We start from the raw sequence: 15,509 nt of genomic DNA, 5'->3' as shown, positions 1-15,509 counted from the left end.
TTAAGAATCAAAACCAAGTTACTGAACCTTACTCCGTTTCGTAAGTGTCTAAATCTTTTAGATTTAGTTTCCTGCGCAGGTTTGAACCGATACCGAGCGATATAAAGATGGGACCTAACGACCTAACGAATACATCATTGTTGGTTTACTGTTGATATCTAACGACTCCCTAGGACCACTCTGACGGTCAATAGTAAGTAGAACAATAAGCCTACTTAGTAATAAACCCCCCATCAACGACTAACGCATGACCTTGGACAAAGGACGCCTTAGAAGAGCTCAAAAACAGCACAGCATCCGCAATTTCGCGCGGATCCCCCAGCCGACCCATTGGTGCAGCCTGGACATCCGCTCTCAAGGTTTCCCGCCGTTCTGGAGTGATCGATATCATGTCAGTGTCTATTACCCCAGGACACACGCAGTTGACTCTAATGCCGTCTTTTGCGAAGTCGATCGCATCCACCCTAGTCAAGCCTAAGAGGGCTGCCTTAGAAGCACAGTATGCGGCTATAGCTTTCTTGTCAGTGTCTCGGCCACTTAATAAAGGTAGAAGAGGGAAGAGCGTACGAGCACCGGGGCGCGAAACAATCCCAAGTTGACTCGCTATATTTACAATCGACCCTCGCTGGGCTGGCCTCCAGGATTCGGGGCTCGGGATTGGCTTCTGCCCTACCATCCTCTTTAATGCTGCACGAGAACACAGCCACGCCCCTCTGTAATTTATAGAATTGATAAAGTCGAACTGCTCGGTAGTAGTATCGATCGACCGACAAAACTCCCTCTCAATGACACCCGCACAATTAACGACATAGTCCAGGCGTCCAAAGGTCGAGTATGCACGCTCAACGAAGGAATCTATGAACTCTTCTTTTCTTATGTCCCCTGGCAATGCAAGGACGTTGATGTCGTCTGTCGAGGCAGCCGATAGAACTTTCTGGCAGGTTTGTGTGAGCTCTTCTTCCAGAATGTCGGTTATTGCAATATTCTTGCATCCTGCTGCTGCGAAACCAAGGGCAATGGATGCGCCGATTCCTGTCTCAGGTCAGTATTGCACCCTTTATAAGGAGAATGAATCCCGACCTCTTGCTGCTCCGGTGACTAGTGCAGCTCCGGGAAAAGCGGAAGATTCTTGAGAAGCCATAGCTGTCGTTTGGTGAACAATTTCTGGAAGTGACTCAGGAGGTTGATATGCGACGACAATTGGTACGGGTATGCAACCATTTGAGAGCCTTCCTGAACAGAACTGCCCTCAAAACTGGATTTATCAGCATCACCAAGTTGGAGAGACTTGATGATGGATTTCCTATTTTATATTCGTTAATTCTCTCCACATATCCAGCTTCCCACCTACAGAGGGTGCACGTTCCCATTGCCACGACATAGTGGTTGGGGTGTAGAATTCCCGTGGATGCTAGAACTAAGAGCAGTTACGTTATATCGTTTCTTGGCTAGCTAGAACAGTTCTGATAGGTTGTACCATGAAAATCCCGTAATCTCTCAGTTGGAGGCAGCCAGTTAGGGAAATTGGAGAGTGCGGTCCTCTTCCGAATAGGGCAACTTTCCCAACACCCACGTCTACCCCAATTAAGTACTACTACGTAGGTAGGCTACGATGCCTCCACGGAATCGCTATATACCTTTTTTTGTCCCCCTTTCCGGCATTACTTATCATTTCGGCAGTACTTAACCCCGTCTGTAAATGCCTGATGAGAGTCAATAAGCTCTACGGCGTTACTTTGAGCAAACTTATCTTGCCCCAAGAAATTCACTCCTATCCACTGTCGACATGTCGGTCCACTTCACTTCTATTTCACCGTAGGTTACGTCTCTCTATGTTGGATATGAACATCTATCTAAGCCCAGCATAGAGACAATCCCATTAGGGAAGGGGATGTTGAATCCCTACTGGCCATGATCAACGTTGAAGCTCGCACCGAAGACCTCGATGACTTCAAAACCCTGCTCGCAGCTGTCCATGACTGCGCAGACTTCGTCAATAAGCTCCCGGATTACCAGCCCCCACTGAGCAAATACGCAAGGCAGAATATTCGGCGTGCATCACCGGAGGAGCAAGCTCTTGGGCATGCGGGGGCGCACCTCTTCTTGATACAAGGTGAGCCACAAGGTCCACTCGCCGGTAAGAAAATCTCAGTGAAAGACAATATCGCTGTTGCAGGTGTGCCCCAGATGTATGGAACAGATGCATTCCCTGCGTGGATTCCTGACTGCGATGCAACGGTGGTATCGCGAGTCCTAGAGAAAGGAGGAACCATCGTGGGCACGTCAACCTGCGAGAATCTATGTAACTCGACTTCGTCGCACACAAATGCACAGGGCACCATTGACAACCCATATGCAACAGGATATTCAGCTGGGGGCAGCACTTCGGGGGGAGGTGCACTTGTTGGAGCGGGGTTGGTTGATATCACGCTTGGTGCAGACCAAGGAGGGAGTATCAGAGTTCCCGCTTCATTCTGCGGATGTAATAAAAGGATCCCTCTTATTCCGCGAGACGGTGCTGACGGCTGCTGCTAGGCGTTGGTTTTAAACCTACCCACGGGCTAGTCCCCTATAGTGGGTTGTCGAGCGGTGATGCTCTTAATGACCATGCAGGCCCAATCACCAGATCTGTTTACGATGCTGCCTTGGTGTTGGACGCTATATGCGGCTATGACGGGATGGATGATCGAAGCTTAGGTGCACCGATGCCCGGGTCAACCGACTTCGCTGGCAAGCTCAGGGGTCCACCGCCTCTGTTAACCGGGTTCAAGATAGGATTGCTAATAGAAGGCTTGGACCGTCCTGGGATGGACCCTGCCGTTTGCAAATCCGTCCGCTACGCAGCCGAACGATATCAGAAGCTTGGCGCAACAGTAGAGGAAGTATCAATCCCAGACCACCTTCTTGGTACCTATATCTGGACCATTCAGCAGCGTGTCGCAACCTCCATGAATCTCCTTGGTAACGCCCACGGGAGACAAGGTCTCCAGCTGGTAGGGCTAGAGCTGGCAAGACTACCGTGGACGACTGAGAGTTTCCAGAAATGTTTTCCATCCACGCAGAATGTTATCATCAACGGCCTCTATCTAACATCGCGATTTCCTGGGCTATACGCCAAAACGATCAACATTGCCCGGCGCTTACGAGACTCTTTCGAAGCTGCACTATCTGAATATGACGTTATTATTACGCCGACGACGCCGGTTGTTGCGCCCCCGCATGGGAAGCGTAGTACGCCGATGGAGTCTCTGAGGCCGAGCATGGGGATTACCCAGAATACTGCTATTTTTAATATTACCGGCCATCCAGAAATCTCAGTTCCCGTTGGGTTTGCTCCATCAAGCCATGATCCAGCAGTAAAGCTTCCGGTTGGGATGCAGATTGTCGGTGCACTAGGAAAAGATGAAAAGGTATTGACGGTTGCTCATGCGTGGGAAACGGGATTTGATTGGAAAGCTGATGGGGCCGAGAAAAAGAACATTCCTTCCTTGCTGTGATCCTTGGCCTAAATTTCGAGCGATAGATAGGGCGACAGAGTTCTGACTTTCGATTGCGCCATGTATTACTCTCCCACACAGGATCCAATTGACTGATATTCGTGTGGTGTAATCATATGCTTACCTAGCCACAGGAAGTTCCCATAGGCCATGTGAAAACGTGATTATATTACCATTGAAGGTACAGAGTAACATCCCATACTACAAGAGACCCCAGCTTCGCACGCAGCATTGTCAACAAGCTCATTTCTCGGGATCCGTCGGTTACTTGGACACTATCCTAGGGGACTACCGGCTACGTCTGTATCCTAGGTATTATTTTGCCCTCCAGATACGTGTAATTTGAAATATTCTAGCAACCCACCTTGAGAGAAAAGTTGGGGAAGGCCCAGTCAACCGCCGAGAAAGACGGTCAGACTTCCGAAATAGGAAATTTGGGGCACGACTTGGAGAAAGTGAGCATTGAACCTTGGCTCAACTCTATCCAGTGCACGCACCTCGGACCAGACAGTGTTCTTCTCCAGGCTTCCTTTCGTGTCCAAGTACCCCATCCAGGAGCCCCGCGTATTCACTGCTTTTAAAGGCTGGGGGTTGTTGGTCCGGCTTCTGAAACCAACCGTTGTTCTACCAGTTTGGCTCATCAAACTCGTCGCTCACAATCCACCACCATGGGCAAAAAGCGCATTCTGATCAGTTACTGTGTGGATGTTGATGCTGTCGCGGGATGGCTTGGTTCATATGGCGGGAAGGACTCCCCAAATGATATTAGTCGCGGTAAGCATAGCTACGCCGAAGCGCTAGGTAGCTAGTAATGCGTGCTTACAATCTCTCTCGTTTAGGCATATGGGCCGCAACCATTGGTACCGAACGAATGCTTAAGCTCTTTGCCGAATATGATATCAAGTCGACCTGGTTTATCCCCGGTCACTCCCTTGAATCTTTCCCAAAGGAGATGGCTGCAGTGCGAGACGCTGGGCATGAGATTGGTTTGCACGGATACTCGCATGAGAACCCTGTTGATATGACCCTTGAGCAGCAGCGTGATGTGCTTGATAAGACATTCCGACTTCTAACTGAGTTCACGGGGAAGCCGCCGTGCGGGAGTGTTGCCCCGTGGTAAGTGGATTTTCTTTTCTTTTCTTTCGGTGCTCCGCTGCTCTTGTAGATTCTAACTGCTCCTGTTCAGGTGGGAAACAAGCACCGAGGGTGCCCAGCTCCTTTTGGACTATGGAATTGAATACGACCACAGCCTAAGTCACCATGATTGCCAGGCATACTATCTCCGCACCGGAGACTCGTGGACAAAGATCGACTACACGAAGAAGGCCGAGGAATGGATGAAGCCATTAGTTCAAGGTCAAACCACTGGTCTTGTAGAAATTCCAGGAAACTGGTACCTGGATGACCTTCCCCCGATGATGTTTATCAAAGGAGCTCCCAACAGCCACGGCTTCGTGAACCCTCGTGATGTTGAAGATCTCTGGAGGGATCAGTTCGACTACTTTTACCGAGAGTATGATGAGTTTATTTTCCCTATCTCCATTCATCCTGATGTGTCGGGACGGCCGCAGGTTATTCTTATGCATGAGAGGTATGTGTACTTTGAGATCCCCAAGGCAATTGCTAACGTTTGGTAGGCTTATTGAGCACTTCAAGTCGCATGAGGGTGTTGAATTTGTGACAATGAAGACAGTTTGCGATGATTTCAAGTCTAAGAACACACCCCCTGCTGGCGCAAATCTTCCCGTTAAAGGTGGCAAGCCGGGCGTGCGAACCAAGGCCTAAATGCGCCGAGCAAGTCTGTACGGGGGAGGTGTGTAACCACTGAGCTTTGTGGATGGCAGAATGGATTATAGCCATATAAAGAACACAGGCCCATGACATGGAGATCGACCAATCGTTTTTATGTTGTATTTGAGTTGCTCGATGTTCCCTTAGGGGCTTTGAGCCCAGCCCATATGTGCTTAGAGTAGCAAGGGCTGTTTTATTTCCCTTCGGCCCTCATTCCGCCTACGTACTCCTACTACGTAGAGCATCCAGCTGCAGCAATTGCGAGAGCCGACCTAATGGGGATGGCTAGCTCAAACATTGGGCGAAGTTAGGTGTACTATTATCCCTTTAGAGCGCAGTTTCTCTAACCGTATTGTTTAGTATCTTAGATAGGTCAGCAGTAGATACAATGGGCAAAAATAGATTTATCCATTACTAGTCATATCTGCTGGCTATCTTTGATCATGAGACCGTAATCTCAACGGCTTGCTCCAAGAGATACTTATCTCTGACCTGCTGTATTTGGGAAATTGGGGGTTATCTTCTCCAACTATGATGGCAGCAGACACATCACTCCCCAAACGGAAAGCCCCAAATGGAACTTCCCTGGGCTAACCGGCCATTCACCCCACGCTATGTTTATCTCTTCGAAACCCCGGGGTATATTATGCGGGGAAGTGGGCCACGGCTCCACTGGGACAAGGACAAGCATATAGCCACCTCAGTATATTCGGACAGTCAAGCAAGATAGTTGATAAGACACCCATCAAGTTAAAGGAGGCCGGGGCCGCCTCGTTGAGACGTCGTATGTCGGTCTGATAATCGGGTTCATACCAGGCATCCTTCGCATTTCCCACAAATCTATTGTTTGAATCCCTTGAATCCACAGTAGCATCACCACAATTCATTGATGCCAGCATGCCACAGGATTCCATGGATAAGAAGGCTGGCCATTTTTCGGCTCTTGACTTTTCAGCAAGTGATTCAGGTGCACTCGAACTCGGCGCAGGATCTATGATAGATCAGTCTGAAGGGGTCTTCAATAGAGGTGATGGCGATGTGAACTTTCGGACTGTCGGATGGGTGCAGGCTGCCATGATCTTTCTAAAGAGTGAGCAGCTTTCCACACAGATTATCTTACCCTTTAGTAGTATATGTTGACCGCCACAGTCATATTTGCAACTGGAGTATTATCGATCCCTTCTGTTATGGTGGACGTCGGTGCCGTCCCTGGATCCATTATCCTCCTCGGCTTCACAGTCCTAAATGGATATAGCGCCATAATAACCGGAAACTTTCGAAAGCAGCATCCTACATGCCATTCGATCGCAGATATGGCAGGCGTCGTCGGAGGTGCTGTCCTTCAGGAACTCACTGGTGCTCTTTCAATAATCAGCTATATCATTACTGCTTCATCGGGCGTCATTGGTGTCTCTGCCGCAGCCAACGCTCTCCCGAGTCACGCTGCGTGCACTCTTTGGTGGTATCTGGTTGCCACAGTTGTAATATTCATTATCTCCAGTGTCCGCAAATTCTCGCAGATAGGCTGGCTAAGCTGGGTTGGGTTTGTTAGTGTTTTTGCTGCCGTCCTCGTGGTGGTGTATGATTCTGCTACTGAATTGATGCCAGTATGGATGACTGACATCACATAGAATTGGCGTTACGCAACAAGATCGTCCCTCCGCAGCACCGGCCACTGGAGACTTTGATCTAGAATTCAAGATCGTCGGCCACCCGTCTTTCATTGCTGGCGCTTCCGCTGCGATTACCATGTTTGTATCCAGCGCTGCGACATCGGCCTTTCTGCCAGTAATGGCAGAGATGAAGCAGCCCGAGGATTATAACAAAGCAGTTTACCTGAGCATGAGTTTCGTTACATCGTCCTACCTCGCGTTCACTCTGGTCTTATATTACTGGTGTGGCCAATGGATTGCATCACCTTCTCTGGGGAGTGCGGGCCCGATTATCAAAAAGATTGCATACGGGATTGCCTTGCCTGGACTCGCTGTCAGTGGCTGCCTCTATATCCATGTGGCTGCTAAATACCTCTTCGTTCGTATCCTCCGAAACTCGAAACATCTACAGAACAGCTCACCTGTCCACTGGGGCACGTGGCTGAGCTGCACATGCAGCTGTTCAGTATTTGCATTTCTTCTTGCTTCTGCAATCCCGATATTTACTTATGTTCTTGCCTTGGTAGGCAGCATCTGCTTCGCACCACTGACAATTAGCCTGCCTGGTCTTTTATGGGTTTACGATAATAAGAATTCTTGGAAGGACGGTCCTTGCCGCAAGGCCATCTTCACTTTTCATATTTTTCTTGTCATTCTTGGTGTGTTTATGACCGTGGGTGGGACATACAGCGTTGTTTCCCAGATCCGAAATGCATATGCGGATGGCAAGATTGATGCTGCCTTTTCGTGCGCGGATAACAGTGGGACTGCCTAGCCTATCAGGCTATCGGTGGGAAGTTGAAATGGTTAAACATGCATCCAACCTCTTTACTAAGGAATCCCACTGCTTCTCTAGCTATATTTGCCTGTTCATAGACGGACTCGATGAATTTGAGGGTGATAAGGTGGACTACTGGCATCTTACGTAATATTTATAACCCTAGACCCGGTCCCTATATATAAAACTCTACGTCAGCAGTCGCCCATATATCACGTTCCTGTAGTCCTTTGCGAATGGTGTCAATAATCAGATTAATATCTATAACCTCACCCGGGGGGACATCCGCCAGTTAAGCCTGGCAATGTTCAAGAAAGACCCCAATCTCGCCTGTGTATAAGATTCTTACCAAACACTCGTGGATGATATTATTGCAAATTCTAATAGGGTATTTCTGTGGGCAAGGCTGGCTGTTTACTCTCTATTACGAAGTATCGGCTATCAAGTCACCGGAGAAGAGGTGGACAAGAAACTCAAAGCCATGCCAAAAGGGCTCGAAGGGCTATTTAACTAGATTCTCGGTTTAATTAACCCTGAGGACCAGTCTTTATCTAATATATTATTTCTACTGACCATCCCAGATTTCTGCCCCTGGCACCTAATTATTCGCCGTACCATTATCTACTCGTAGCTTAATCTCGCAAATCCGGACTTCTGTTGGAAATAACCCATGCGGGCGTGCTTAGAGTCTGAAATCCAAGAGTAGTTAGATTATGTAACATGCGTCCTGGATCGACTTTCTAGGGGACTGTTGGAAATATTCACTAGAAGAACACGGGAAGTTAACAGCCATGACTACTTTGTATATAAGGTCGGGCTCCTCCACCACATAGGTCGCGAATACCTGGCTGGTACCCGGCAGAGTGAAATAAGAACTCGTATCCTTAATATTAATATTGACTCTAGAATACTACGCCTTATGCTCGCTGAATTTAAATTTGTCCCACTCACAGTTAAAGGCATATCCTGTAATACATCACAGCGCCTAACACACGGTGGCCTCTTGAGAATGTATCTTACTAAAACATTGACTGTAATGGAGTCAGTTATAGATCATGGATATAAAGTACCCTACTATATTATTAAAGAATTAAGCACTATTGCTTGTCGTCACGCTCAACCTGTGAGCGCCTGTCAACAACGCGGAGAATGTCAAACCGAATGTCATTTGCGTGGACAAAAGTTACAAGTCGCGTTTTCGGATTACTTATAGGCCAGATGGTCCAAATATCACCACTCTATATAATCCAATCCTTAGTTACACTCAGTACATACGACCACAGGGTGTGGAAAACAGGGCTTCCCGTCCGCTCAGCCGTACTTAAGCCACACGCCGGCTGGTTAGTAGTATGGTGGGTGACCACATGCGAATCCCAGCTGTTGTATGTTTTTTTTTGTTTTTGTTTTTTTTTTTTTTTTCTTTCGTAATAATCAGCCATAAAGGACTTGCTGGGCAGAGTTGGTAGCAGGGAGAATATAAACCCCAGAATGAGGCTAACAATTAGTGTCACTGACTTGCACGATTATTGCTCAAGGCACTTTGTGATGAGATAAGCACCAATGTGGTCCCTGGACGTAGTTACATATATACATCTGAAGAACACAAGAGAGGAAAAATCAGGAACTGCGATGAATCAAGAGATGGCTGAAAGAGACAACTGTGGGATTACACGAATGACCTATTCAATACCTCGATCGAGAGCTTGCGCACGACACTAAGTCGGTTAGTGGCACATCTTCCTATTAATTAATGTTGCAGAGGGCTTACCATTTCCCAATATGCTGCCCGCTTCAGTATAAGCTGTGCGTGTGATCCACTCTCAAGCACCTTGGTATGTCCATCCTCTTGATCGCGACCCAGCACGAAGATTGGATTCGCCTTTTGGATGGTTGCCAGCCGATGTGCCACTGTGATGATAATCATGTCGCGTTTCTTTGCCAGCCGCTCCAATGCCCCTTGCACAAGGCGTTCCGACTGGGAATCCAGGCTAGAGGTGGCCTCATCAAGGAGAAGAACGGAAGGTCTCCGGACCAGCGCGCGGGCAATGCACACCCGCTGCCTCTGCCCTCCGCTCATGGCCGCCTGGGAATTAGTCCCGAGGGCGGTGTTATAGCCATCCGGAAGGGAAGCGATAAAGTCGTGAATCTCCGCGTCCCTGCATGCCTGGACTATCTGTGACTCCGGGATGGTCTCCGGGTTGGCATGGCCCAGGAGGAGATTGTCTCGGATGGTGCCGTCGAACAACTGCGGCTCCTGCGACACGAGGGCGAGAGACGATCGATACGACGATAGATCGATTGAATTGATGTTCTCCCCGCCAATTAAAATCTCCCCGCTCGAGACCTGGTAGAACCGTTCCAGGAGGGATATTATGGTCGATTTACCACAACCGGACGCGCCTACTAGGGCAGCAAACTGTCGGAAGTACTCCTGGCGGTAGTTCGAGGCCACGTTCTGAGAGCATGTCAGTATATTGAAACACTTATGGGAGAAAATCCTGCACATACCAATGATATTCGATTCGAGCAATAACCAACGACAAGATAGAAGTCCGACAGGGCCAATGCCATGATGAAGAACATGAGCGCCCAGAAGTTGCCCGCATCTACCAGCTTCTGGCCCGTATACTGAAAAACCTGCACAATGCGCGCAAACAGCCAGCTCTGCAGGGCGAATCCGGCTTACATTGATGTCAGTTCTTATATCGCACCGTATCTGTCCGGCGGAGACACTTACATGACGCACCAATCGCGCCGATAAAGGTTAAAGTATAGAGCAACCAATGCCCAGCCGATGCCGAACAACGAATTCATCATTTCGAGAGGAGCTGCCAGCCCCTTGTACTGTTTCTCCGTTTTGAAGATGTCAGATCCTTCCGACAAGGCCTCTGGGCCACTTCGATCCGGCAGTGGCTGCCGGCGCCGAAAGAAGAAATGCGATGAAGACCCCCCCAGTATGCGGGGCCTGTCAACGCAATAAGTTGGAGTGCTTATGGGGAGCGAACGACACTCTAACAAAGCCTAGGCGACGCTACCCTCGGCGCATTGCAGAGAAGCCTGTGCCAAGCGGTACCGAGGCCATGGTGTCTATATTTACTATCCCGAGGAAAGACACCGTGTCACGGCTGCTGAAGCACTTCTTTGACCCCACAGAATTGCCTCTATTATGCAGGTTCGAACACTGTATTGCAAGCATTCATATTCGAAGTATTCTGCTACTCTTTTGCTCTCGCCGCCTACTCCCAGGGATCGAAGTTATTCCTCAGCCAAGCATATCATATCTTTAACTCTCCATCAATCAATGCTCTTATCAACAAGGGCAATATTATGGGCACATCGCAGTTCCTTTCCATAACTATTTTCCGTATCTCCAGCTCAGGCAGACACTCTTATCCATGCCGACACTACCAAGGCGCACGCCTGACGAAGATGCAACTATCCAAGATCTTGTATGGGAGTTCATCGTGTGTCAACCAGCGGTGGCCTTAATCCGTCCTATTAATTGATATCCCTCCCCTCGCGCGTCGAATGTATCTTCTATTGCCCTAATTATTGCTTCGAACTATTTCCAATGTTGCATTGATCGTAATGATCGCTCACATGTATTACCTACCCCTTTTCAGTCATTCATGAAGAAATCCGCAAGCCATATAAACCCCTAGATAGAGATTCATTACCAGGAGCAAGCCTCATTTTTATCTAGTATTTGCTCTGGTTAGATTCCTACTTAGTCATCCCTAGTAGTTAGTTAACGTCGCCATAGTAGCTTACATCGTCGGAGGCACACGTGGGCTATCTGGGTGGGGCGACGGGCCGGGTACCTGCTTGAAATGGCGGAGGAATGGATACTCGACTATCCAATGAAAACCATCTCTGACAGCTTCTCACTCAATCGGATCAAATTTTGTTGCCATGACCAACGGCAATTTCAGGGCACTTGGCACTATATCTGATCTGCCAGTGATAGATCTTGTAGTTCCACGTGCCTGACCATGTTCCTGAACCGAAGATGGGTATTTTCTGTACCTGGTAATGCATGTTCTGCCGATCTTTCTGAGATCTAAAGTCATGTCACTGTTGATCCTTCTAATTTGTTGACCATAACAGACGCCAAATTAAATGTTGGATGCCAGGAAGTCATCGGCAGTGACTCCCCTCAAGATGAAAACCACCACGATTTTCTTTATTATAAATGATCCCGTCGAATGTCTGTTGCATTGTGGTCCGCGAGATAACCTAAACATTCATTTGACTTCTCAATTTCTGACCCTCCGGTTTGACTTATTTCGCTCGAAATGAAGCTCTCCTGGTCTCTCGTGCTGTCAGCGGCAGCCACGGCCACTGCAAGCTATTCAGGCAATCTGAACTACCGTAGTCCGTCTGAAAACCATCCGGGACTAGGTGTCTCGATCCACCGAGTTGCAAAGCGCGAGGTCCAAGGATCGTCCTTCGACCCATCCAAGTTGCACTTCACCCATGGCGTAGCTTCTGGAGATCCCTATGCAGACTCAGTGATTTTGTGGACTCGCTGCTCGCCAACATTCGATGATGTTCGTTCGAACAGCTCTACGCATGGTCTTGTTCCCTTGTACAACCCAGTCCCGATCTACTCAGGGGATGAAGGTGCAGAGGAGCAGGGGGCCATCTCGAATGCTCCTGTTTGCTTGCAATACAAGGTGTCTAAAGATGAGAGCTTCAAGCAAATTGCATCGGAAGGTACTGTATACACGAGTTCCGACATTGACTATACAGTTAAGGTAAGCAAGTTGGCTATGGGTCGAAAACTTGGGAAACTCGCTCATTGAATTTACCAGGTCGAAGCATCCAAGTTGAAGCCATTCACCACCTATTTTTATCAGTTCCAAGTCTGTAATTCGGACAACAAGAGCCCGGTTGGAAGAACCAAGACCGCTCCCGATTCGAAGGACGATATCGACCAGGTCAGCTTGGCTGTTTACTCTTGCTCCAACTTCCGTATGTCTCCGTGTCGACCTGTGTGTGTGGGGGTGTGTGAGCTGACAGAATGTACAGCATTCGGTTTCTTCAATGCCTACGGAAACTCTGTGCGCAAGGATTCCGTGGACTATGTCCTCCATCTCGGGTAAGCGGCGCTTGATATTTACATGAGAGCTCAAACTGATTGCATACAGTGATTACATCTACGAATACAAGAATGGTGACTAGTAAGTAGCTTGAACTGGAGAATGTCGACCAAATCAGCTAAGCTTCGCTTTAGTGGCTGGGGTGACAGCATAGGACGCATCCCTCTACCGGATCGAACTATTTACACACTCTATGACTACCGCAAGCGCCTTGCCACCTACAGGACCGACTTGGATCTCCTTGCCAGTCATCAGAAGTTTGCTTGGATTCCTGTCTGGGATGACCACGGTATGGCCCTATTGCGTTCACAGAAGCAAGTTGTGTTTGGGTTCTAATTGCAGCAGAGGTGTCCGATAACACCTACCGGGATGGCGCTTCGGAGCTCAAGAACGATGAAGAATCATTCATTCAGAGCGGAGGTGTCTCCGTTGACCAGCGTAAGATGAACGCCGTCCGTGCTTACTTCGAATGGATGCCCATCAGGTAAGTCGTCTGTGAATAGTGTCAAGTTGCACGTATTGATTGAGTTTAGACAAGTCGAGATGGACGATAATCTTCGCATCTGGAGAAACTTCAAGCTTGGAAAATTGGTGGACCTGATCATGCTGGACACCAGACAATACGACCGCTCTATTACGGATACCTACGATAACACTGACTATATCAGCAAGATCAAAGATGACGCCGGTCGTAGTTTGATGGGAAGCCGTCAAGAGACCTGGTTGCAACGCAACCTGATTGAGTCCGCCAACCGTGGTGCTCACTGGCGCATCCTCGGCAGCCAAATCAGTATGTTTTTCGTTGTTTACAAGCTTGAAATCTTACTCTAACGGGATGATTGCAGTTTTCTCTCACTTGAACATGACATCCGTGAACGGACCCGAACAACCAGTGAACCTGGATGCTTGGGATGGCTATATGGCGAGCAAGAACAGGACCTTGCAGACTCTCTACGAGAACAGCATTGACAACAACATCGTGATTGCGGGAGATACACACGTCAACTGGGTCAGCGATTTGACCTGGCTCGACAGCAGCCCATACGACTCCAGCAGCGGGGTCGGCGCCATCGGTGTGGAATTCGGCGGATCGGCCGTCAGCTCTCCCTCCTCATTTGGAGAGAACGTCACTATCCCTGAGGCAAACGATATCTCCAAGCAAATTGTCGCTGACAGCGAGTCGTTGCATTGGTCCGAGGGATACTACCGCGGATACTTTGAACTCCATATCACCCCAGAACAAGTTGGAGCTCACTTCTTTGGCGTGCCTGGTAACAAAGAGCGTAATGCTGGGGAGATCTCCCTGGCTAACTTCACGGTCAAGAGCGGCGACAATCGTTTGGAACGGAACTCGCACAATGTGGCCGGTGGTGGAGTTGTGGCGAACGGATTCCTCAAGAATGGAGAGTTGGTGCCCACAAACATGGTCCACGATACTGAGACTGGTCGTTACTATTCCAGCTAGTATGACAATGTTGTTTGACTGAGATGGTGGAGAGGGAGGACTGTAACAGGACTAACTTTACTCAGGCTGTTCCCCGTAAATAGAACACCCATAGCACATATCTTTTTATATACGTGTTAATAAAACGTACGCTATAAATGCTAGAGCTTTTATATAGCTCTAACGATTCTTTCTGGTAGCCAAGGATCACCGAGGTAAAAGAAACCAATCGTTAGCCTCTGTAGAATATTCGGAAGCAAAGCTAGATTTTGAAGATGACAAGGACTACCACAGTCTTCTCTGCAGAAGATTGTGGTAGTTTTGAAGTCTCAATATGCTGACGAACAGTACAAGGGTTCACCGTTGAGTACATTTTCATTACTAACTGTTTATACCCCATATATAGGTCCGGTTTGCCTTCGTTTGGTCTGAGGGTCCAGGTTATGGCAGGGTATCCTACGAGGCCACTGATGCATGTAACAGCCTTGACTCTGTGTATTTGTACCCTGCTATCCAGACATGTCTTTGTGTGAAAGTACAGAGAATGCTGACAATCTCTAGACGTAAGGGTATAAACGTAACCTCAATCTTCGTCAAGTCTCTGAATAGGAACGTCCCGTGGAATGTGATCTTTATCCGTAAGTTGGCTCGTACCTACGGATGGCACTCCTGTCAAGTTCTGATTTCGCTTATTCTAGGTATCCCGCGCGTAATGGTCCCCAATTTATTCGCTTACAGGATGAACCTTGGTCCCCCGAGGAGGACGGTGATGGAGAGAGTGAAGATGATGAAGAGAGTGAAGGCTACTTGGTCCGCAGTTGGGAGTGTTATGAATAATATTAGACAACACACAGCCTGCTTTAGGTAATACTACATCTCTGTGTCCCTTTTCGACTAGGATAATAGGAACCAATTTTTTATTCCTATGTGATAATGGGATCTGGCTGCGGCTCAATACTCTCCTTTTGTGGCGGCATATAGTTGAGGGCTCTCTAAACGGGTCTCGGAAGTTGCAGCCTACTTTATAAACTATAGCTAATATCTATTATCTGTTCCCGCTAGAGCTTTTCACCAGCATGCCAGAACACCAGATATCTATGATTGTTGAAGCTCGTGGCCGGCGGCCTGTAGAATTTCCCTATCTGGGCCAGTACCTAAGAATTATAAACGGTATTAATAGAGTTAGGGATGTCTTTACCTTCCCAGGCTCAATGCAGCAGAGAAATCCCTATAACACATAATATA

At 48.3% G+C, this 15,509-nt stretch overlaps 6 protein-coding genes across 6 annotated transcripts; 4 read left to right on the top strand and 2 right to left on the bottom strand.

The window, feature by feature from the left end:
* Positions 1–211: 211 nt before the first annotated feature.
* ASPVEDRAFT_86892 (SDR family NAD(P)-dependent oxidoreductase) lies at positions 212–1,141 on the bottom strand (the record flags this gene model as incomplete). Its single annotated transcript, XM_040817932.1, has 3 exons — positions 212–507; positions 568–1,032; positions 1,081–1,141. The coding sequence occupies 3 exons, from the start codon at positions 1,139–1,141 to the stop codon at positions 212–214; spliced, it is 822 nt and encodes a 273-aa protein (XP_040671311.1).
* Positions 1,142–1,786: 645 nt separating this feature from the next.
* Positions 1,787–3,497, top strand: ASPVEDRAFT_55420 (putative amidase; the record flags this gene model as incomplete). Its single annotated transcript, XM_040815071.1, has 3 exons — positions 1,787–1,815; positions 1,869–2,482; positions 2,536–3,497. The coding sequence occupies 3 exons, from the start codon at positions 1,787–1,789 to the stop codon at positions 3,495–3,497; spliced, it is 1,605 nt and encodes a 534-aa protein (XP_040671310.1).
* A 656-nt stretch (positions 3,498–4,153) lies between these two features.
* ASPVEDRAFT_198786 (polysaccharide deacetylase family protein) lies at positions 4,154–5,282 on the top strand (the record flags this gene model as incomplete). The annotated part of the gene is made up of 4 exons (XM_040809267.1): positions 4,154–4,271; positions 4,337–4,613; positions 4,684–5,088; positions 5,135–5,282. Exons 1-4 carry the CDS (start codon positions 4,166–4,168, stop codon positions 5,280–5,282), a joined length of 936 nt encoding a protein of 311 aa, XP_040671309.1. The 5' UTR covers positions 4,154–4,165.
* A 903-nt stretch (positions 5,283–6,185) lies between these two features.
* Positions 6,186–7,715, top strand: ASPVEDRAFT_86889 (uncharacterized protein; the record flags this gene model as incomplete). The annotated part of the gene is made up of 3 exons (XM_040817931.1): positions 6,186–6,378; positions 6,438–6,867; positions 6,920–7,715. The coding sequence occupies 3 exons, from the start codon at positions 6,186–6,188 to the stop codon at positions 7,713–7,715; spliced, it is 1,419 nt and encodes a 472-aa protein (XP_040671308.1).
* A 1,682-nt stretch (positions 7,716–9,397) lies between these two features.
* Positions 9,398–10,535, bottom strand: ASPVEDRAFT_86888 (putative ABC multidrug transporter; the record flags this gene model as incomplete). Its single annotated transcript, XM_040817930.1, has 4 exons — positions 9,398–9,433; positions 9,487–10,173; positions 10,227–10,380; positions 10,456–10,535. The coding sequence occupies 4 exons, from the start codon at positions 10,533–10,535 to the stop codon at positions 9,398–9,400; spliced, it is 957 nt and encodes a 318-aa protein (XP_040671307.1).
* A 1,478-nt stretch (positions 10,536–12,013) lies between these two features.
* ASPVEDRAFT_55417 (alkaline phosphatase D family protein) lies at positions 12,014–14,285 on the top strand (the record flags this gene model as incomplete). Its single annotated transcript, XM_040815070.1, has 8 exons — positions 12,014–12,475; positions 12,533–12,692; positions 12,750–12,819; positions 12,869–12,901; positions 12,955–13,109; positions 13,166–13,304; positions 13,354–13,610; positions 13,666–14,285. The coding sequence occupies 8 exons, from the start codon at positions 12,014–12,016 to the stop codon at positions 14,283–14,285; spliced, it is 1,896 nt and encodes a 631-aa protein (XP_040671306.1).
* Between the last annotated feature and the right edge of the window lie 1,224 nt (positions 14,286–15,509).

This window comes from Aspergillus versicolor (genome assembly GCF_001890125.1).
Source record: "Aspergillus versicolor CBS 583.65 unplaced genomic scaffold ASPVEscaffold_9, whole genome shotgun sequence".
Lineage (NCBI taxonomy): Eukaryota > Fungi > Ascomycota > Eurotiomycetes > Eurotiales > Aspergillaceae > Aspergillus > Aspergillus versicolor.
The sequence above is the reverse complement of the archived record's forward strand: the minus strand, read 5'-3'. Positions and strand labels throughout refer to the sequence as shown.